Here is a 21,641-nt window from a genome sequence, read left to right on the forward strand (position 1 = left end):
GTGCTTTGAAGTGACGGACTCAGTCAGCAAATCACTCCTTCTCATTATTAGGATCATCATCATTCGATCTACTAGCTAGGAGTACTACTTTCACACAAGGAATCAGCCTCATTAAATATTTCCTTCAACAAACGTTCCTGAATGGAATCTAAAGAATATTCTTTGAGAAGAAAACCTTTGAGACGAAGCTTTTGGTCAAGTACCTTATCTAACAAGTTGCCATGAATGATACGAAGGAGAGCTTCCTCCATCGTTGTGGATTGTTTGAAGGCATTGGCTGGTAGATATTCTTCGTGATACTTGTCGAAGGGAATCTCATTGGACAGATGGTATTGGAAGGAATAGGGAGGACCAATATACTGTTGTACGTAGGGATGTTGATTTTTCAGTTTGAACCATCCATTTAAATTGTTCAATACTCGTTCATGATCATAGACTGGATTTAAAAAGATTGCTCCACTATGTGTGTTGTTGAACACACAGAGATCATTTGGAAAGAAATACACAAAAGGAAGGACATGGTGATTTTTGAGAAATGTGTAGGATATGTGTGTCACGTGAAATTATATGATCATTGATACATATTTACGAAAATATGGAGAGAGGAAACACGCACAGAAATATATTCAGAGGTCAGAGGATCAACCATTCGAGAGAACAACATTAAAATTCATCATGTTACATGGAGTGAATAAGAGCCGAAACAACTCAAGAAATCGACCACTTACCAAGAAATTGCATCCATGGCAGTAGGTCCTACCACTGGATCTCCAATTCCAATCACAAAATGAACGCTCCTTAATAGACTTTTCCATTCTTCAATTCCCTTAATACCATGGTTAACAATGAATGGTAGAATGGGATGGTCCATGCTTTTAAGAGTGGTATGAATGGCAATGTTTGGAGCAAAGGTTGAATGCAAACGTGACAGGAAATCTTTTACGGGTTTTGTAAAGTATCTTGGCTCCTTGCCCCAAACTAAAAATTCAATCTTTTCTGAAGAGGGTGATTGAGGGTCAGTAAACATGTCCAAATCGTCTTGAACTTGAGAAAGCACCTCAAGAAATTGTGATTCTTTGTCTGTTGTATATTCAGATTTAATGTCATGGAATATGATGGAGAGTTGGTGTGAAATTTTGGGGTCCATCTTTCGAATTTTCTCTTTTAACAGAGAATCAATTGCCGATTCTCGTCCATCAAATAAATCTCTCCTCTCATTCTTATCAAATTGTTGAATGGGAGCTGAAAGTGAATTTTCAAAGCATGGACTTTGATGATAGCCAATAAATTGATTGTAATTATTTGGATAAGGAGTCAAGTATTGCTTCAAATGCATGTTGTGATGATTTTGTGGTGGAGGTGTTCCCCAAAAATCAATGATTCGATATCGACATTTGTGATCTCTGAAATGAAGGCAGAATCTGTCAGTATCACACCGAGATGGACTATTTCTCATGGTAAGTGCACGATCAAATGAATACATTTCCACAAATATCAAATGAAATACCGAATGTTCATCAATACCTGCTACTTTCTTTTGTTCTTTTGAACACTTTGCAACTCGATCACTCACATCATTGAAACTTTGTTTGAAACTAGCCTCATTCCAATCCAAACTCAAATGGCACAATTTAGCCTTTTCATGACCTATTCCATACTGATTGGCAATGTCTTGAAGACCATTCAAAACTCCATAAAACAAGACAAGTTCACCTGCTGGTCCTCCTGACTTGGCATTTCCTGCTGTGGTGTTGAGATGGTCATGAAATACTGAAACGAGTTTTCCTCCGTTGGCGATGCATTTACAAAAGTCGTCTTGTTGTTGTTTCGTTGTTGGTTTGATGTGGTTGGGTGTATTCTTAATCAATGTTGTTGTATCGGCGCCATTGTTATTCGGATAATTGTTGTTGTGCTTGTTGTTGTTGGGATGATGGGAATCCTTTTGTAGTGTCTGTGCTTGATTGGTTGGTGAGGTTTTCCGATGGTTGTTTTGAACTGTTGGTGCCTGTTGGTCCACCAGGGTGGATTCTTGAACAACATCATAACTTTCATCTCCACCAATAAAATCCAAATAGTTGACATCCTCATCCTTCGTTGTTGTGTTTCTCATGAGGTTTGATTTCGTCGACAGATTTCCCAACAATATCCACACCAAGACAGAAACACACAGCAATCCGAGAAAGTACTTTTGGATGTAGTGATACGATCTGAAAAATGTCAACGGAGAAGATGATGACTGATTATTGTTGTTGTGAGAGCTGCTGTGTATCGATGTACGTGCATTAGAAGCAGCAGCAGCAGAAGCAACACTCGTTCGTATCATCATCTCGGCCAGCGAAGAAGGGAAAATTGAACGCGATGAGAGCAACAAGACAAATGGTTGTAAAGAAATGAATTTTTTAAAAAAGAAAAACAATACTACCGCCCTTCGAAGAGAGGCTCTCTTAGCATCATCGTCATCACAAGAGTTCTCCTCTGCTTCAAAGAAATTGCGGAAGTGAAAAGAAGACATTGATTTCATTCATCATTACGACAACGTGTTTCAATTCTTACTCAATTTTCATCATGTTCGCCTTCGGTCCTGACAACGAAGACTCCTTCTATAATCTTTATGAAAAGATTAGTAGTGTTGGTCTTATGGACCCTACCAAGGAGAGTACGACCAAGCTTCAACAATTAATCAACCATCATAAATCGAGTCTATTGAGTTTGAAGTTTAGTGTATGTATTTTGAATTTGTTGTAGCTTTTAGATTTGAAGGATTACTTGTTGGTCATCACGGATGAATAATAATAATAATAATTTGAATATCGCATCATGACGAAATTATAAAAACACAACAACAATATTTAGGAAAAGAATCCTGATGCAAGAAGCAAAATCGAAAATAATAATGTGGAAGTGAAAGGGGTTCGGTCCAATCTTCCTCAATCTCTCAAGCTTTTAGTTTGCCAAGTTTCGGATGCACTCGATCTGAATGAGATGATTGCTCTAAGTCTAATTTTCACTGCTACCAAGCACAACCCAGTATGTACTCTTTCATTGTTTCATCGACAATGTCGACATCATCTTTATGACTTGTACTAACAACAAACACATCTAGCCAACAACATATGGGGTTGATGAATATCATGCCTCCATCAAACTCTTTTATGAAGAATATTTAAAGCTGTTATTATCAGTTGTTTGTTTATTTCAAGCACGATATAATGAGGAGTTGAATCCACACATCAGGGAAGTTATAACAAAATCAACAACTGATTTACTTAAAGAAGGACTCATAAAGTCCATTTGCTCCAGGATCAATGAATTAACAAAACAAATCAATGAATCTCAAAATACCATCAATACTTATAGGTCTACAGGAAATGGAGATTCTAGTGAAGTTACAAATTCAATTGAACAAATTAATTACAAAGTACTTATTAGGAGAAGTTTGGGAGATTGTTTATTCTTCTCTTGTTTCAATTTGCAATGTGATGAGGAAACATTTGACAATGTGTTCAATTGCTTTAAACATTCGCTCAACACATTCAACGCATCAATTCAACAGCTCATTGCCGATCAAAATGAAGAACAAACCTATGATGCATTAATTCTAATAGATGCCCTTCCTATTGGATCTAAATCTATTTTCAACATGCTGTACATGGAAACATCAACAATTCTTTGCCTTTTAGAGCCAACAGAAGGAAAAGAAAAATTTGATCCAAAACTTGAAAAAATTGTCACTACAAATACTCTTTACAAGCCTCAATTTATTCAAAAATTTGACAAATCGTTGCGTGATTTAATAGAGAGTACAGATAGCCCTAATCTTGTTGATAAACCTCAATACGAAGCTGTTATCGGATTAATGTGGAGCTTGGGATTGCAAGCAACAAAGAAGGATGACTTTATTGGATACTCAAACAACGCCTTTGACTTGAGCTTGTCCCGAAAGGTTTTTGAATTCATCTCAAAAGGTTGGCTTAATAGCAAAATGTTTAGAAATGATACTGAACAAACCAAAGAGTTTATTGTATATGTGTTGAGTGAACTCGTGTGTGGTATTCTGATCAAACAATCCGATGTTATTGCAGGATTGCTGGCCGACCAAAGTGAAAAGATGAAAACCTTTTTAAATAGAAGAAGAGATGGGTTACCACTTGAAGAGAACGAAGATGAGGAGACAATTTCTGAGCATGTGAATAGTTTGTTATTGGTGATTAGCGAGATATATATGCATTATCCTGAATATTCACACCGATTCTTTGAACAGAGAGAGTTGCGAGATGTCATTACCAACACTTTTTGTGAACACATAACTTCACTTTGCAAATTACAGGAAGAGATTGATCTTGGATTTATTTATTACATTGGAATTTTGTGCTCGTTTAGTGGAGACGCTGTTGGCGCAGTTAATGTATTCAGAATGTTATGCGACTCTCCATACCCATTATTCAGTTGGACCTACTTTTTCCAAACACTGATTCCACAATTTCAACAACAATACAACGAGCTGAGCAAGGAAGACGTCTCTTTTGACGAAAAAACCTTGGACTCTGTCTACGTTGTACTGAAACTGGTAGAAAAAATTTGTCATAACTCTGAGGAGAGCAGAATTGCTTTTTTAGAAAGTAGTTGGGATATTTTGGGACTTCTTTTTGGATTGATGTTTGTTCCAAAGCTCTCGCCAGTTCTTATGGGCCAAGTCTTCTCAACGCTTGCCTCTTTCGTCAAGCCATCAAACGGACCACCTAGCAAAGAGGCTCAAGTTATTCTTGCTCAGATGGAAAGATTCCAAATTCTCAAATATGAAATTAGAAATGACAAGTACGAAATTTCTAACTCTGGAGGAGTCAAATATCAACTCAATTTTAGGGAGTCTCAAGAAGGAGAGTATTTTGAAACATTGGGATTTTTAGAGTTGATTTATGCTATTATTTCTTGTACAAGTTACCCTATCACCGGATTTGCTCCTTATCTCAAGTTCATTCAAGAAGACGTTTTTAATAACTTTTCCAAGCGATACTACAAGGAGGACAGCGAAAAATGGCTCGTCGCTAAGTCATGTTTGCAAATATTTACAAAATTGCTTTCTAGATATTCTCCTTCCTCGAGCGATTTTGGTGATGTGAAATCTGGCACTCAACACGCAATGGAGGATGAAAATGCACCTAAAATTCCTAATTTTCTACAAGCTCCACCGGGATTCCAAATTATGAGCGATATGCTAAGCAATACTATTTTCAGAAAAGAGCTTTTCAACGTTATTGGAGTTAATCTAGAAGAAGAAAGAAACACAAACAGAGAGGGAGAGTCAATGGAAAAATCAGTTATATACGCTCTTCAAATGATTGAAACGACGTTGTTGAAAGAGGAGGCATTTATCCAGACTTTATCTCAGACTCAAAGAGATGTTCCAGCAGTGATCAAGAGATTAGAGTATCAAATGCCAAACTCTTTAATTATCAAATTAGTCGATCTCTTGGATTATTCCTTCAACAACGAGGTTAGATATAGAGTTGTCAACATTCTTTGTTTAATCAGCAAGAATATCACCAATTTAGTGGGATTATTTAAAGAAAGAAAGAGAGACAAAAAGCTTGTTAGCCTCTTTGTAAAACATCTATATGCAGTTACATTTGAAAACAACAGAGAACAATCAGACATTGATGATTCACAAGTTGATGACAGTCAAAGAGACAATGAAACTAGACTCAAGATGTTAGAGCTGTTAAAGGCCAATGTCGACGCTCCAGGAGAAAATATTACGCACATGCTTTGTGGTTTTGATATTGCAAGTGATGAACCAAGAGAGATCGACATTTTCAATGAGAAGACATGTCTAACAATTATTCTCCACTTGCTAAGATCAAAGAGGTTGCCAAAGACTCATCCTAGGTTTATCGAATCATGCTACGAGCTCATCTACAAACTATGCGCTGATCGACGAGTGAGTCAGCAAACATTTGCATGTTTGGAAAAATCAAGTTTCTTGAATGACAAGCTGATGAATGATAACTTTTCGACAAAAATTACTCCATCTCCGGTAGCACATCATATTTTGAATCAACGAGCGTTTGTGATTAGAATTGTTGCTCTCAAATTATACTCCAATACAAAAGCATTTAAAAAGGGAGATAGCAACAGAGGTGGAGTTCAAGAGCTTGTTCATATATTATTTGGAGGAGATTTACTTGGAGTTGCAGCTAACAATATTTTTGGCCACGCCATGAATTTCGAGCAAAGAAGAGCACTAATGTTGGAAGTGTTAGACACCATTGATTTGAATTTGGCCGCTCCAAATTGTCCATATGACCTTTCATCGGCAGAATGGAAACAATTTTTAAAGAATTGGTCCTCTACATTCAATGCTTTTTTCTGGATGGAAGCAAGTGGTTGATATTACTCTTTCTCAATGTTTTGGAATGATACCCGATGATGAGATACGTTTGAGAATTTTACATGATTTGATGAATTCTCTTCTCTTCAAGCTATCGCAAATGAAATCAATTAAGAAGGGAAAAGAACAACAAAAGTTGGACTTACGTGTGTCTCAATTAATTTTGAGAATTATGTCCAAATTGAGAGAGGAATTAATAACCAGTGGAGAAACTCTGATGCTTCCTGTTGATCAGTGTCTTAATATTTTCAGAAATCTTGTAGAATGTACTCTTTACGCTGAGCAGAGTGAGCAAGCTGTTCGAGGAAATTTATATTCAGCGCTGATCAATTATCTTCAATATACAAAGAAGAATGAACTCAACTCTGGAAGTAGCCAAATACAAGATTTGCAAAGGAACAATGAGCATGTCTTGGATCGTTATGATACTTCTCTGTTACCAATGGTTTGTAAGGATGCTCTCGACGCCAAGAACATCTGGAAAACAGTTTCCTTCTCACTACTCGAAACACTCTTTTTATATAGTACTAACATTGCACAAAGAGGAAAATGGATTAACTTTTTCGAACACTATGGCTACTTGAAACAAATTTTGGACAGTGTCATGACAGAAGCAAAACATTCACTTTCAAAAGTGTTACATCCTACTTTCCATGAAAGTGACGCATCTTCTCTGAACAGATTATTCATCTATGAGAATGCCATGTCTTTTCTTTTAAAGTTTGCAGATATTGATCCAAAGAGTTGTGAAGTCATGATTACTTATGAATTAATTCCAAAACTGGCAGCTCATTTTTCGTTTATTGATCTCAGACCATCCATAATTTCTCATCAATATGGAAGAAAAGTTGACCACAAAGATACCATGATTGATGAAGGAGATTGGGAGCCTTCTATCACAGAAAAGTATAATCAACTAGTGGTCCCTGCCCTAAAATTAATTATCTCCATTCAATCAAACCTTCGAAACAATAAGAAGGTAGCGGAACAAGTTTTGTCATTTATTGACCAGCATAGAAAAGCAATCTCCTCCATAATCAAACTCGAGAATGTTCAGAAAAATTTGGTGTATGTTGAGTCTGGCTCATTGGAATTAGTAAGATTAGTTTGTCAGATGTTTTACTTGTTGGCTCTTCATCCAGACATTATCACAAAGAAGCTTTATTCCAACAAGTTTGAAAGACTGCTTTTGAATGCCTTATTGAAACTTTCAACCATTCAACAATTAGGAAAGCCTCAAATTAATATTTTGGATGCTAATTTATCACAAACTGATGGAATTAACTCCAATACTGAGCTTCAGTTGGAATATGAACTTGAGCAAAAAAAGATGGCTGTTGACGAAATTTGTAAGGTCATCATTAACTATTGTCGAGTGGTGACAGAATATCCCTCATTCCTTTCCGACTCTAGCATGAGTTTAATTGGTAGAGTTTTGTTTACTCATTATTTATCTACCAATAGCGCTTCAGCAGCCATATCTACCATGACTGATGACGAGGATTTGGTTGTGCAAGGCCGATCTTCAAGTAAATCAACAACAGAGTCTCCAGACCAAAGGCCATCTCTCTATACTCTGTGTCTGTTGTTGCAGAATGGTCTGAGCAGATTGAATAATGTATTGGAAGAACGATTTACTTGTGAATCTAATATCCAGCAGTTAGACCAGCTTAAAATTGAACAATTGAACAATATGGTTCGCTCTGCCAATCTAATATTGGGTGAAGAACATTTCATGAGCTTCTTTGAAAAGCAAGATTCTGTTCCAAATGAAGCCAAGCTCCTATGCAGAACCATTCTCACCAAGAAGTTGTTGAAACTTGATTCATATCTCAATACTCATATTAATTTATTGGAAAACACACTCACTGTTTTATTTAGACATATTAATTTCTATTTACAATCCAGTAGTGACGATATTAGCACCTCTGTCAACAAATTAGGACAAATTACCTTAACCTCAGAACAACGAACACAATTATTACAAGAAGGTACCACTGGAGTGCTCAACAAACTGCTCGACGAAATTCTCCAACTCAAAATGCCAAAGATTTTATTGAAGCAACAAATGTCATATGTGGACAACAATTTCTGCCTGAATATGGCCCAACGAGTTAAGAATTTAATTTTCCAAGTCACCTCTGAATAAAAAAGATTGTGTGATTTCAGTTTTTCCTATTTCAACAATCTGACAGTTTTGACGGTTTTTGTCATTATGAACTTTTATCCCAAAAAAATGCAAATTCCTTCTTCCGAGGAAGAGACAGTGATTGTTAAAGTGTGCAATATCAACAAAGCGGAAATTCGAAGATTTTATTTTTCGTGGGGAGAGGGGACTTGTTCAACAACGGATTCAACTCCTCTACTGGATGCTTTAATGGCAAAAATTAGACATGTTTTTGGAATCGGGATCAGTTACACTACCCAATCGGAGCAGAGTTCAAACAATTTTTCATTAATTTATAAATATTCCATTCCAAACACAATAATAACGAATAGCACAAATAACAACAACGTGAATGGTCAAATTTTACATGTAAATTCTGATGACTTGTTGCTGCAGTTAATTAAACATAGTTTAGAAACAAATTCGGATTTACGATTAATCATGGATCATCATTATTCTGTCGTTGGACAGAACAATACAACCTCGTTGAACTCCTTGTCAAACACAGCCACCACCACCACCACCACCTCTGTCGTCAGTATCAAACCTACCGTTCCAAAACCATTACCCACAATTCCTGTTCACAGTAACAACAACCAAGCAACTGCCACTAAAACGACACCACCAAAAATCACAACACAAGAATTTACTTCAAAAATTATGGAAAAAACTAACAATCTAAGTGAAACAGCTAGAGAAGAATTATTTGAAAAATGTCTTAAATTTATTGATGACTATTTGAGGCGAGATCGATCCGAAAACAAAAATAGTCATGACGGTAGAGAACCAACAGATGCTGGCACACCTTTGTCGTGCTTGTCGTCTTCAAATTCTGCATCTCAAGTCACAACACGCATCGAGGAACAACCATCAAACGGCAACAAATATGGACGAAAATTAGCAACATTTGTGGCTGATCTCTCAATCCCTGACCATACCAAAATGCAGCCAGGAGAACATTTCAAGAAAACGTGGAAATTTAAAAATTGTGGACACACGACACTCCCCAAAAATTCAAAGCTCATGTTTCTTAAAGGAAAAAAGGAAAACCCCCTTAATGCCCCTGAATTTGTTGCTCTCAATAATAGAGAAAATGAAATTCGAGTTGGACAAGAATTTCAAGTTTCTGTTGATCTACAAGCTCCCTCAACTCCAGGCGTATATTCTTCCTACTTTAGATTGGCCGATGAAGAAGGAATATTCTTTGGTTACAAAGTATGGGTATGTATCGATGTTGTTCTCGAGAGTAAACATTAAAATGAATGTTCACTTCTTTTTCTTTGCTTTCAGATTATTTTTATACTCTTCAATGAGGTCATAATTGTAAATGTGTTCTTCAGGTTCCCACGTGGCTTGAGATCTTGGATAACCTTTCCAAAGAATCAAATATTTCTTTTCTCCTCAATTTTATGATCCAAAATTTTTTCAACAATATATTCATCTTCCTCTAGCTCTTCTCCTTCCACTGCGAGTTTGCTTACTTTTGGTGTGACTTTTTTTTGAATCTTTTTTCGTTTGGAAGAGCTCTTTGTAACAAGTTCCAGTCTGTTTTCTTTTCTTGTCATTGGAATTCGTCCTCTTCTTACTGGTTGACGTCAACTTCTCAGTTGAGCCTTGAGGTTTGTTTGATTGGGAGGATGGGCTAGCTGTTGATGTTGTTGATTTTTCCTTCAAGGAGGCTATGTAAATTAAGTATGGAAATAGTAGAAGCGCTTGAAAAAGGAGAGTTTACAACTAAATCCTTGAACGTTTCTCCAAGTAATTGTAACTTCTCCAAATGCATTTACAACGACTCCTACTCAACAATCTCGGAACTCTTTTGGCCATTCTCAGCTGATGATGATCAAGATTGGTTGGTTGAACAGATGATGGAAATTCTTCTTCATCGGAAGACAATTCATACACAACCTCTCGTTGCTGCATTTTTTTGTAAAAAAACGTTTTTGAGGTCAACCGGAACAACACACACGATCTGATCAGAATTCAAAAACAAAAAATTTTGTGCAGGTCATCAAAATGTTAAAAAGAAGAATTTTATGGTACATAATGCATTGGAAAAGGACGCACGTTAGGAAGAGTTTATTTACATTGTGATTCGTGCAATCACTCAAGAGGTTAGAGATTAGTGTTGACATTGCAAGATCAAGTCACAATAAATATTGGCCTTATCATTTCGAGCATAGGGTGTCATTTTCACCACTTGCAAATATTTCATTGCAATAGGATGATCATAATCGGTAATGTCAAGAATCTTTTTAAAGGTAAGTCGAGCAGTTTTGAGATCCTGTAAATTAATGGATACTCTTCCCAATCCAATCATGGATCGAATTTCAAATGGATTCATTTCTAAACCCTTCTGGTAATATTCAATACTCTTTTTGTAATCTCTAATGTTTCGTAGACCCTCTCCCTTAAAGTACAAAACTTCTCTTCGCATTCTAGTATCCTCAATGAGGCGATCTGCTCTCTCGAAAAATAGATCAGCCATACTACAAAGTGCATTCTTCTTGTTAAACGAAAGCATGTCTTTGAAGGTTCCTCGACAAAAACCACTGTGAGAAGAGACCATGGAGCGATGTTGTTGTTGTTTGGGATCTGCTGCAATATCCGATGAGGAAGTGGATGTTGTGAGAGTCGATTGTGACTCTTTGCATAATGATGAGGATGAGGATGACGAACATGGACATCCCATTCCACATTCATTGGAATACAAATTGGAAGTCAATGCTTCACAGACAATCCCAATACCGCAATAAGCAATGCAATGTGAAGTTCGACTGTCATAGGCCAAAGATCCATTGTTCTTTGCATGCATGTATTCCTCATTGTTCAATAATTCAATCAATTCAGTCATACATGTGGGATCTTGTCTCTTTCCAACTTTGAAAATCGACTTTCCCATCAACGCATGTGAAACCTGAATAATCAGCAAGAAGCAATCAAGTGCTTCCATAAATCGGTTCATGCACACCAAGGTCAACCCCTTATTGAGGATGGTCAAACATGCAGTGGTATATTTCATGAGATAAACTCTCTCGTACATTCTGGTTTTATATCGCTCCTCAACAGGTGACAGCTGGAGTTTAGAGAAATCTGGAGCAATGTATGGAATGATGCCATCCTGTGCAGTTTGAGCCAGGACGTTCTGACAAATTTGAAACAAATGTCGATCATTCTCTAAAACTCTGAAAATGGCATCACTTGGATGAATGTTAGCAAGTGTAAAGGTGTTCAAAGCAAGTGAGATGGACTTGTTGTAGGTTGCCAAGCATCCTTGAAAATCTTCTTGAAGGAAGTAACAATTACCCATTGCATTGTAGACCACATCAAAATTGTCATGGGTGATTTTGACACATTCTTGAAATGTTTCCATGGCTTTCCTGTATTCACCTCTTTCATTGAAAGCATTTCCCTTAATAACATAAGCCCAACGATGTTTTGGATCCAATTCAAGGACTCTATTCACAAGTCTGATGGTTTCACTAAAGTCTGCACTCACATAATGTGTGACTCCTTTGTGATAGAGAGCTATGGTGTTGTCACATTGATTGATGGGAGAAAGCACATTCACAATGGGTGACAGCAATAATGTCATTTCATAATTATCACATAAACCATCGTCATGCAAATCATCGTGTGTCAATTAGCAGTGTCTAACACAACAACCTACCTTCAATATGATCTGGATACCTTTTCAATATCCGATCGAAATATTTGGCAGCCTCTGCAAACATGCCTTTTGCATACAAGCTTGTAAAACCTCTTTCAAATAAAGTATGGGTTGTGAGTAATTCTTCTTCTTCATCAAGCATTCGATCATCATCACGATGAGGAGGATATGTGGTTGTGCGACTCATTGGAGTCTGTTCTGTGGTATCTGTAGTGGTGGTGCTGGTGCTGGTGCTTCTGGTAGGGGAGGATAGAGTCGTTGAAGCCTCAGTGGTGCTGGTGGTTGAAACTCCTTTCATGTAAGAAAAGAAGAGAAGGAAAAGTAAAAGAAGAATCAAGATGAGAACCATCATTGCGTTCGTTAAGTAAGTAGTATCCGCATAGGAGTCAATAATTCCATCATCCCATTGATAAAAAGTAGTGGTAGTAGTAGTAGTAGTATTGAAATCAATCAACAACAACAACAAGAAATAATTCCAAGATGACATACAAATATAACACAAAAAACTGAAACTTCTCGGAATTGGGTTCTAATGAATTTAGCACAATCTAAACAACACTTCACAACTTCAATAGTATACTACAACAACAACAACAACAACAACAACAACAACAACACACGTGAGGAAACTTGTGTTGTTTTTTTCAAAAGGTTAATGATGATGGCTTTGTTGGATGATGGAGAGATGGATTCAACCATCAAAAACCACACTCGAGTTAAATTATTAATTTGAGAATGGGATGATGGGTAAGAGAGAATGAGATGATGGATAATGAAGAAGAAGAATATGAAAGGAAGATGATGAAAAAGTAGTAGTAATGAAAAACAATGTGGTTGATTCAAAAAGGATGCAATCTCTCTCTCTCTCAACTCGAGAACTCTGAGAATGCAAAAGGAATGCAAAAAGGTTTCAACAACAACAACAACAACGGGAGAGGCACTTTTTCTGAAATCACGTTGTTGAATCGTGTCCACTATATGTGGACCTGTCTTTTTCAACATCTCAATTTCAACCAATTGGTTTCTCACATGATAAATTTATATGAAAAACACGTAGATACATTATTTACTGTTGCAGCATCATTACAATTACTACTCTACACAATAAACTTGGAATGCATAATCGGCGGTGATTCTCGCAACCTAACCTTTCACAACCTAACCTTTCACAACCTATATAATTACCAAGCCAATGGTTGTCCATTGTATTGAAGGAAGGCTCCATTCTGAGTCTCTGGATTGAACTTCTCAATGACATTCAAAATTCCAGCCACACCATTCGAAACTTCTTCAGGTGCTTGTTCTCCTCCCATATCGGTCTTTAACCAACCTGGATGAATAGAGAGGGCATACACCTGTTGATCCTTCCATGCAGTGCTCTGGAGTCGAGTGACCATATTCAATGCTGCCTTGGACAACGTATATCCAGTGTAATTGGGATAGTAGGGAAGAGTGGCCGATTCAATAGAACCTAAGAGGGATGAAATGTTGACAATGAGAGATCCCTTCTCAAGCAAGTGATTGTTAAACACTTTTTGAGAGAGCAAGACTGGACCAACCGTATTGGTCTCGAACACTTTCAACATGTTATCCCGAGTACTTTCGTGAATGGCATCTCCGACTTGAATGGTAATTCCTGCATTGTTGAAAAGAAGAGTGAATTTGAGAGACTTGTTGCTGATGTGAGAGACTAATGAGTGGATGGAATCATCACTGGTAATATCTAATTCATCAATGATCAAACGATCCTTGTGTTGTTGTTGAAGTTCATTCAATTGTTTGGCTTGAGAAGGATTTCTGCAAGTGGCATAGACGAGTTGAGTGGAGGATTTGTTGTTGAGAAGTTGCTTGACAAATTCAAGGCCAATACCACGAGAGGCTCCTGTAACGAGGACCGATGTGAGGAGATTGCTGCTACTGTTTGACATTTCGTGATTTGGATTTTTTGTGTGTGAAAAAGACAGAAAACGCTTTGAAAGGACAAAATTTGAGCGTCCTTGTGAGAGCTCAAGAACGACAAATTGCACGAATCCTTGTTGCTTCTCAATCAGGTGATATTTATCCATATAAAAAGAATAGAGAAAACGTTACTGTAAGGTGAGATGGTCGAGCGGTCTAAGACGACACGTTAAGGTATATTAATACCGTGTTCCGCAAGGGCGTGGGTTCAAATCCCACTCTCATCAAATTTTTTGTTTGTTTTCTAGACAGTTTTTTATTTCCCACTGCTTCTCCTACTGCTTGATCGGTGGATAGGCACTTGGTTGATAGGCGTTGAGACCAAATTTAATGGCCTCCCTGATCATTTCTTGATCATATTGCAGAGAGTAGGAAGCAAATTTCAAATTCTTTCCTCCCCAATTCTCGTGCCTCAAAGCGGTCAGTACAATTTCACGATCCTGCCTGAAACACTCACTCGATACAAAGGCCAACGCCTGTCCATTGGATCGAACAGCATTCAGTACCACTTCTCGATCCGTATTCCTCAATGAAACACTTGCGAATTGAAGGGAAAGACCATCTTGCTGCACCGCTTGCATTACCAAGTCTCGATCCTGTCTCAGTGAAGAAGAAGCAAATTGCAGAGAGAGACCACAATGAACCACACATTGCATCATAAATTCTCTCTGGTTTTTCATCTCTTCCGTTGCTTGGTGTTTCAGAAAATCCAACAATTCTTGTGAAGAGTAAAGATGTAGAGATGTGGTGTTCAGAATTATTGACTCTGAGATTTTGTGTTCAGAAAGGTGAAAGACTCCTTGTTGAGAAGTGCAACATGAGCAGCAATCATCAAAGGATAAAGTTTCATCTTGTGAAATCGATTTCAAATGCATTCTCTCTGAAATATCATCTTGTGCAATATCCATCTCTCCCTCCGTTACTATCAAACTCGTTTTTTGAAGTTCTGGACTCCAATAGTGAAAAATCTCAGAGTTGATGGCCAAGGCTTGCATGGCAAAAGAAGAATCTCTTTGTAAACATTCTGAAACATGAATCCATGAGGGAGCATGATGTTTCAAAATTTCCAAATTTAATTCTCGATCGTTAAGAATTTGTTCTTTCACTTTTTCACACAACATCTTCAATTCATGAATGTGTTCTTCAGTAGTATCCAAATCAATAATATTATTCGTCAACTCCATGTCCTTTTCATGCAACTCCTTGAAAAGGTCAACAAACAAAAAGTGAAATAATGCTTCGAGTGACAATTGTTTGGCACATTCCATCCACAACTCTCTCTCAAAACATCGTAATTTCCAACTCGCAAACTGTATCGCTCGCGCATCTTGTTGAATGGCTTTCCAAACCACAAATTTACAATTTCTCAATTCCTTACTCGCAAATTGCAAAGCAAGGCCATGACATTTCACACCTTGTAAAATAATATCAACGTCGGAAGGATCAGGAAATGGATATACACTCAAAAAGTGTGAAATAAATTGAGAGGGAGTTTCCTGAACGTCTTTCAGATGTGCAAGTTTGATGGATTGAAGAGATCGAGACGAACAAGGAACTCTGAGTTTTTGTTTCATCAGACAAGTTAAATGATGGAAATGTGAAGAAGAGTGAAAGGAAGAGAATGGAGAAGAAGATAGTTTAGATTTGGTTTGGGAGATGAAATCTTTTTCATCTGAATCAGTTGTTGGTGTAAAATCAATCAGATGGAGGATCACACATGATCTCGAAGGAGGACTATTCAGTGGTGACATGCAGGTGGACACAGAGGAAGTAACTGTGAGGCTTGAAGGAGAAACATGTGACTGTTGTTGTGGTGTGAAATAAGACATTTTTTGTTTCAACCAACGATGAGCGAAGTGTCATTTGTCACTCGAGGGACTATTTGGTCAGAAATTTGAGTTGCCCTTGCCTGACATCCTTCCTCAATGTACTACTCATTGTATTAAAACGATATTATGGAAATGTTTGAGAATATTCGAATATTCTCTTCAAAACAACTGCAGTTGGTTGATTCTTGTTCAATCAAAATACAGAGTTTTGAGAATAAAACCTTTTTGAAAAAAAATGTTGAACCAATTCCTCACTCGTACGAAGGGTTGTTGTCAATCCACTGTGAGTAGCATGATGACCACACCTTGGTGGTGTTGGTCATGGTTGCACACGGCATCATCCCAACCTTCCAAATTCTGTTCTTCAAATTCATCGGGGATTACCATCAGAGGTACGATTTCTTCCATTCATCAACATCAGGATCATCATCATGAATTTGGTCATTATTCCTACAGCACCAACTTGATTTCGAGAAGGGAAAAGACAAAAAAACACTTTTTTAATAGTGGAGGTGGTATTCGGAGTCAGAATCCTTATGAAACTGAGACCCTCAAAAAAGGCTATGATGGAGTGGAGATGAATTTGGGTTCCAATGTTTCAATCGTGAATAAAAAGTCTGGATATTTAGATCGGAAAGAAAAGAAACACCTCTCACAAAGTGCTTCAAGAGATTCCAATATGAATAGGAGAAGAAATTCTTCAAAACACCATGATGAGGACGATTATGATCCATTCAAGCCTAAAGAGAAGAAGTCCTATGCGACTAAAGGTCCTCTCCTTCCTGTCCGAAACAAGTACATTACCAATTCGATGGAACAGGAATTTAACGAGAAGACTCAGAACCAACAAATTCAAGCTCCTAATTTCTATGCCAATCCAACAGGATCGGAACAAGCAGTGAAAACCACAAGGGAAAATGTTAAGAAATTCATTGAGGAATATAAAAAGTCAAGGCAACATCATCAATCTCATACCCATCATAAGGAAGAGCATGCAACAAGAAAGCATGTGTCTTCTTCTTTCAAGCATGGACATCAGGATGTTCGTGAGGAAGTGACAAAGACACCACTCCATGATCGGAACATTCGAGAAAGAACAACCAATTTAGAAGCACCCTTTTCTTCTTTATTGAATAAGAACGAAAGTGATATTGATTTGACAATGATCAAGGATCTTGATGCAAGTGTGGATATTGAATCATTGGTATCAAAAGAGAGAGTCCAATATATTGAGCAGCTACTTGAACAGACAGAAAAGCCTGATTTTGATAAAACAGCTCCAAAGTTGAGTGATGAGGAAAATAGTAATAGACTTGCCCATATATATTTTACTACCATTGCAGAATATATTGAAGAATGCTTACTTGAAAAGTTGGAACATCAAGACAAGATGACCGATGAAGAATATAATCGATATCTCAGTTTAGAGAGGCCGTACATTACAAGTGTGAACATTTCACCAGATTATCGAACTGTGACACTCAATTATAAATTATTGGTGCGAGAAGAAATAGATGAAATGAATGAAGAGGCCTATGAAAGAGATCGTCAAATTCTTGAGAAAGTTTTTAATGAAGAAATTGCAGCACAGGCCGTTAAAAAGTTCATCCATTATCAAAAAGATATATTGAACGATTATGAATATCCTCAACACATGAAATTACATTATAAGGGAATTAGGATGCACGTTCCAACCCTCTTTGACGAAAAACCACTTCCTGCAGAACCAGGAAAGCGAAGACAACACATTAATCCATATGCAGACATGCCTCATTTCACAAAACAACCATTTTCAGGAGAGAAGCTTTTTGCAAAACTCGAGGAACTTGGTATTTCCATTCCAGAATAGGATGGACCTGTGAAATCCCACAAACAAGCAACACACAAAGGAAACACTTCTCACAAAAAGAAGAAGTAAACGATCTGATGTCAATAAAGCAATGATGAATGATAGCCAATTGTTTCTTCGCATACTTTACAACTGAAAAATCTTACAAGGAGATGATCCTCATGCAACGACGTCGAGTTCTTCTTTGTTGGAAGTCTTTAAAAAAAATAAATAAAAAAATGAGTCAAAGACAAGAACAAGGTGCAAAGAAGAATACTTCTTCTTCCTCCTCATCATCAGGGGGGTCTTCGGGGAAGAAGCCATCCAAATATCATATCAAGAATAAACGGCATCAACAACATCAATCTGCCCGAAGCAACAAACATTTTTTGATTACTGGTCAAATGTCGGGAACTGGATTTCGTAGACGGATTGCTACAGTCAATGACAATGAAGAAATGGATCAAGAAGAACTTTTGGCTATTCAACAAGAGGAACAAATGAAAAGATTGAAATATGGAAAGAGACAATTATTAGATAATTCATTTCGATTCAAAACAGAAGAGGAAGAGGAGGAGGAAAGAACTCCACAAGCCGAAGAACAGAGAGTGAAAGCAAAATTACAACATGAATTGAATAGAATGGAAAAGGAAACCATGATGATGATTTCAAATAGTATCACGTTGACTCATACATTTGGATCTGCAACATCGAGAGGCTTACTTGAGTGGGAAGAAACTGAAAAGGAAGATTATTCAACAACACATGACACAATTATGAGAAATTTATTTTATTTGGATCAGGCAGAGCTAGCAAAGCAAATTAAGAATCCACAAGTATCGTTGGAAGAAAGATTGGATTTGATAGATATTTGTGCGTGGAAAAGTGCATTGTCAATATTGGATAACAATGATAATGAAATTTCTGAAAAGCAATTAACAGAAAAGGATTTCATACCTATTGGACAATTTTTGAGCGGATCGATTGATGTGACATCACTTGAAGGAAATACATGTAGTGACACAGTTCAAGATGAAGAAGACGCTTCCATTTCAGAAGACGAAATGAATCAACAAGCAATTGAACCTTCCTCAGAGAAAATAAGTAATAACGAAAATGTTGAATCCATTCTCTCTGATTCAGAGCCTTCAAGTCAACCTAATAATATTTTTGAAAAGAATGAAGAACGAACAACAACAACAGCGGGAGTGGACATTTTAGATGAAATTGTCCAAGAGTCCGAGAAGCCAATTGTTACACAGAGGAATAACAATACTTATGCAACGCCATTCATCAGCTCAACTAGATCTGAACCAGTGTTAAAAATTATGGACAATACTGATGACATGTTGGATGACTTGCTTTCTCTTTCTCAAAACAACATACCTTCACCCAATGTACATGCCTCCCCTACAATCATGGATGTGAAATTTTCAACATCTAGTAGCAATAGTGGCAACCACTCAACTGCAACCATTCATAAGGTATCTTTGTCAACTGAAGCCTCCAAACAAACAAATCCAGTCGTACAGCCAAAAGAAGAAACAAAAGATTTGGACGAGTGGCTGGATGACCTAATCAATTAAGGCCTTAGCAAAATGAATTCTTTCGAATGTTAATTGAGAATTGTTGTTTTATTTCGAACTCGATCATTAAGATGTGATAAACCATCACTCACCATTTAAAGTTCTGATTTTTCTCTTTGATAACTTTCCTTCTTCAAGTCGAGCAATGCTTGTCGCTTTTCTTCCATCTTTGCCTTAGATCGTGCAATCAAAAATCCAAAGAAAAAGAAGATGACACTAAATGCCAATATCGACCACAAGAAGAGAATACTAACTTTGAGGCCATTTTTCTTTCCAATGTAATCCGCAAACCAACCCATCACATATGGAGAGGGGAAGTCTCCAATGGCATGAATGACAAAAATTTGGAAGCTCATACTGAAATTTCTAAGGTTTGTTGAGACCACTGACAAGAAGGCAACATTCACAGGACTTGTGATGCAAAATATGAAAAACTCTGCTGCAAATAGCAAGATAAAATAGAGAGCAATAATGTTCGTCGAAAAGGCACCAAAGCCAATCAAAAGTGCAACAAAAATAAAGATTGCACACAACATTAATCCTCTAGCACTTCCAGCCATGCCCTTACTTCCTCCAATTTTGTCCAAAATAATACCTCCAACTATCGATCCAATAATTCCTGTAACAACGCTCACAGCTGAGAAGGCCAAACTTGCAGCATACATTGGAATGAAGAGAGTTTTAGAAACAAGAGTAGGTCCCCAAAAAGCGAGAGCACCAATTACAAAGGTATACATGGTGTAACCCATCAATGCAAACATGTACACTGGATTCTGAATAAGATGGTAAATTGCTTGGAACAGATTGTAGTGTCTATCCTCTTCTGGATCATTGCCATCGACTTGACTTGTGACATCTGTTTCAGTCACAATATTCGCTTGACTCTCAGAATTTTCAACACTGACCTGAGAGTTGTTTTCTTCTCTCTTTTCCAAAAGTGAGTTATTCTCACCCAAAATACGTTCACTTTGCTCTCGTTCAATTCTGTCTTTTCTGTATTGATCTGATGGAGGAATCATTAAGAGAAGAAAAGCAAAAGGAACAATTGCAATACCTTCTCCAATAAACACAACGGTCCAATCCAAGAAGGAGGCAATAAGACTGCTCACACCATAACCCAAAGCAATACCAACAGGCATGGCCAGATAGAAAACTCCCATATAAATTGTTCTATATTTCACAGGAGCTACATCGTCAAGTAAGGTCGGGGCTACAGGTGCGTAGGCCGCTTCACCAACACCCACCATGCAACGACACGCAGCCAGCAAAAAATAGCCAGCTTTGGCACTGATAATTCCTGTGAATCCACAAAAAATAGTCACACATGCCCATATCACTAGTCCAATAAACATGACAAACTAGAATGGTGTAAGGATTGTCATGATGTTGGAATAAGTCATTATGATGACAATACATAGGTCAATAAAAAAGTGTAGAGTGTAATTTTGAGAAAGTGATAAATGGTGAATGGCCTGATATGTCAGCATTACAATGAAATATTTGAAATTATTTACCTTTAGAGGAATTTTAACAGCTAGTTGTGCAAAAATTGGACCAAATATCATGTAGCCGATCATAAAGGCTGATCCAAGAGCACCCTGCTCACTTTTAGATAGATCCCACTTCTTTTCTAATTTATCGAGAATACCCTGTGAAAAGTTCCAAATAGTTCAATTTTGAGCAGACGAAATCATCATCGCATTATCAAAACGAAAAAACATTTTTCCGATTTTAATAATTTTGAGATGACAGAAAAGATTATCCAACATTGATGATCATATCAAACGTGATGAAGAATGTTCATCCATTCATTCATATTCCATGGCCCATTCATGATGAATCATCACGATGATTATTATTAAATAATTGATATTCAACCTACAGAAACTACTCCTCTATCAAAATAAATAAATAAATTCAAAATCACCAAATAACCTAATAACACCTTGGGTCCGAACACTCTTCTTCCAAATCTATTGTATTGTTCCACAAATCGGGAGAGAGTCTCTTTGACCCTCAGCAGCGATTGTGGGAGTTGCATTTTTTGTGTTTGGAAGCTGAAATGTTCGAGTCTAGACCACTCACTCCTTCATTCTTCGGAGATTGAATTTGGAACGAAAGTTGAGGATTCAAACTCAGTGAGATAATAATTGGTCTTTGTGAGGGTCCTGAGTTTTTGGACTCTGAAGTCCATTGAGGAATGATCCATGAGAA

The 21,641-nt window shown here is 37.3% G+C and overlaps 10 protein-coding genes across 10 annotated transcripts; 5 read left to right on the forward strand and 5 right to left on the reverse strand.

Annotated features, from left to right (window-relative positions):
- Nucleotides 1–71: 71 nt before the first annotated feature.
- On the reverse strand, nt 72–2,110 carry FDP41_013672 (uncharacterized protein; the record flags this gene model as incomplete). Its single annotated transcript, XM_044704328.1, has 2 exons — nt 72–459; nt 729–2,110. 2 exons carry the CDS (start codon nt 2,108–2,110, stop codon nt 72–74), a joined length of 1,770 nt encoding a protein of 589 aa, XP_044565171.1.
- Nucleotides 2,111–2,565: 455 nt separating this feature from the next.
- FDP41_013673 (uncharacterized protein) lies at nt 2,566–6,388 on the forward strand (the record flags this gene model as incomplete). The annotated part of the gene is made up of 3 exons (XM_044704329.1): nt 2,566–2,721; nt 2,854–3,027; nt 3,104–6,388. 3 exons carry the CDS (start codon nt 2,566–2,568, stop codon nt 6,386–6,388), a joined length of 3,615 nt encoding a protein of 1,204 aa, XP_044565172.1.
- Nucleotides 6,389–6,488: 100 nt separating this feature from the next.
- FDP41_013674 (uncharacterized protein) lies at nt 6,489–8,537 on the forward strand (the record flags this gene model as incomplete). Its single annotated transcript, XM_044704330.1, has 1 exon — nt 6,489–8,537. One exon carries the CDS (start codon nt 6,489–6,491, stop codon nt 8,535–8,537), a length of 2,049 nt encoding a protein of 682 aa, XP_044565173.1.
- An 87-nt stretch (nt 8,538–8,624) lies between these two features.
- On the forward strand, nt 8,625–9,812 carry FDP41_013675 (uncharacterized protein; the record flags this gene model as incomplete). The annotated part of the gene is made up of 1 exon (XM_044704331.1): nt 8,625–9,812. The coding sequence occupies one exon, from the start codon at nt 8,625–8,627 to the stop codon at nt 9,810–9,812; it is 1,188 nt and encodes a 395-aa protein (XP_044565174.1).
- An 865-nt stretch (nt 9,813–10,677) lies between these two features.
- Nucleotides 10,678–12,712, reverse strand: FDP41_013676 (uncharacterized protein; the record flags this gene model as incomplete). Its single annotated transcript, XM_044704332.1, has 2 exons — nt 10,678–12,083; nt 12,226–12,712. 2 exons carry the CDS (start codon nt 12,710–12,712, stop codon nt 10,678–10,680), a joined length of 1,893 nt encoding a protein of 630 aa, XP_044565175.1.
- Nucleotides 12,713–13,406: 694 nt separating this feature from the next.
- FDP41_013677 (uncharacterized protein) lies at nt 13,407–14,153 on the reverse strand (the record flags this gene model as incomplete). Its single annotated transcript, XM_044704333.1, has 1 exon — nt 13,407–14,153. The coding sequence occupies one exon, from the start codon at nt 14,151–14,153 to the stop codon at nt 13,407–13,409; it is 747 nt and encodes a 248-aa protein (XP_044565176.1).
- A 306-nt stretch (nt 14,154–14,459) lies between these two features.
- On the reverse strand, nt 14,460–16,013 carry FDP41_013678 (uncharacterized protein; the record flags this gene model as incomplete). Its single annotated transcript, XM_044704334.1, has 1 exon — nt 14,460–16,013. The coding sequence occupies one exon, from the start codon at nt 16,011–16,013 to the stop codon at nt 14,460–14,462; it is 1,554 nt and encodes a 517-aa protein (XP_044565177.1).
- Nucleotides 16,014–16,248: 235 nt separating this feature from the next.
- FDP41_013679 (uncharacterized protein) lies at nt 16,249–17,862 on the forward strand (the record flags this gene model as incomplete). Its single annotated transcript, XM_044704335.1, has 1 exon — nt 16,249–17,862. The coding sequence occupies one exon, from the start codon at nt 16,249–16,251 to the stop codon at nt 17,860–17,862; it is 1,614 nt and encodes a 537-aa protein (XP_044565178.1).
- A 218-nt stretch (nt 17,863–18,080) lies between these two features.
- FDP41_013680 (uncharacterized protein) lies at nt 18,081–19,427 on the forward strand (the record flags this gene model as incomplete). The annotated part of the gene is made up of 1 exon (XM_044704337.1): nt 18,081–19,427. The coding sequence occupies one exon, from the start codon at nt 18,081–18,083 to the stop codon at nt 19,425–19,427; it is 1,347 nt and encodes a 448-aa protein (XP_044565179.1).
- Nucleotides 19,428–19,522: 95 nt separating this feature from the next.
- On the reverse strand, nt 19,523–21,468 carry FDP41_013681 (uncharacterized protein; the record flags this gene model as incomplete). Its single annotated transcript, XM_044704338.1, has 3 exons — nt 19,523–20,785; nt 20,942–21,076; nt 21,310–21,468. The coding sequence occupies 3 exons, from the start codon at nt 21,466–21,468 to the stop codon at nt 19,523–19,525; spliced, it is 1,557 nt and encodes a 518-aa protein (XP_044565180.1).
- Between the last annotated feature and the right edge of the window lie 173 nt (nt 21,469–21,641).

Source organism: Naegleria fowleri (assembly GCF_008403515.1).
Source record: "Naegleria fowleri strain ATCC 30894 chromosome Unknown tig19, whole genome shotgun sequence".
NCBI classification, from domain to species: domain Eukaryota; phylum Heterolobosea; class Eutetramitea; order Acrasida; family Naegleriidae; genus Naegleria; species Naegleria fowleri.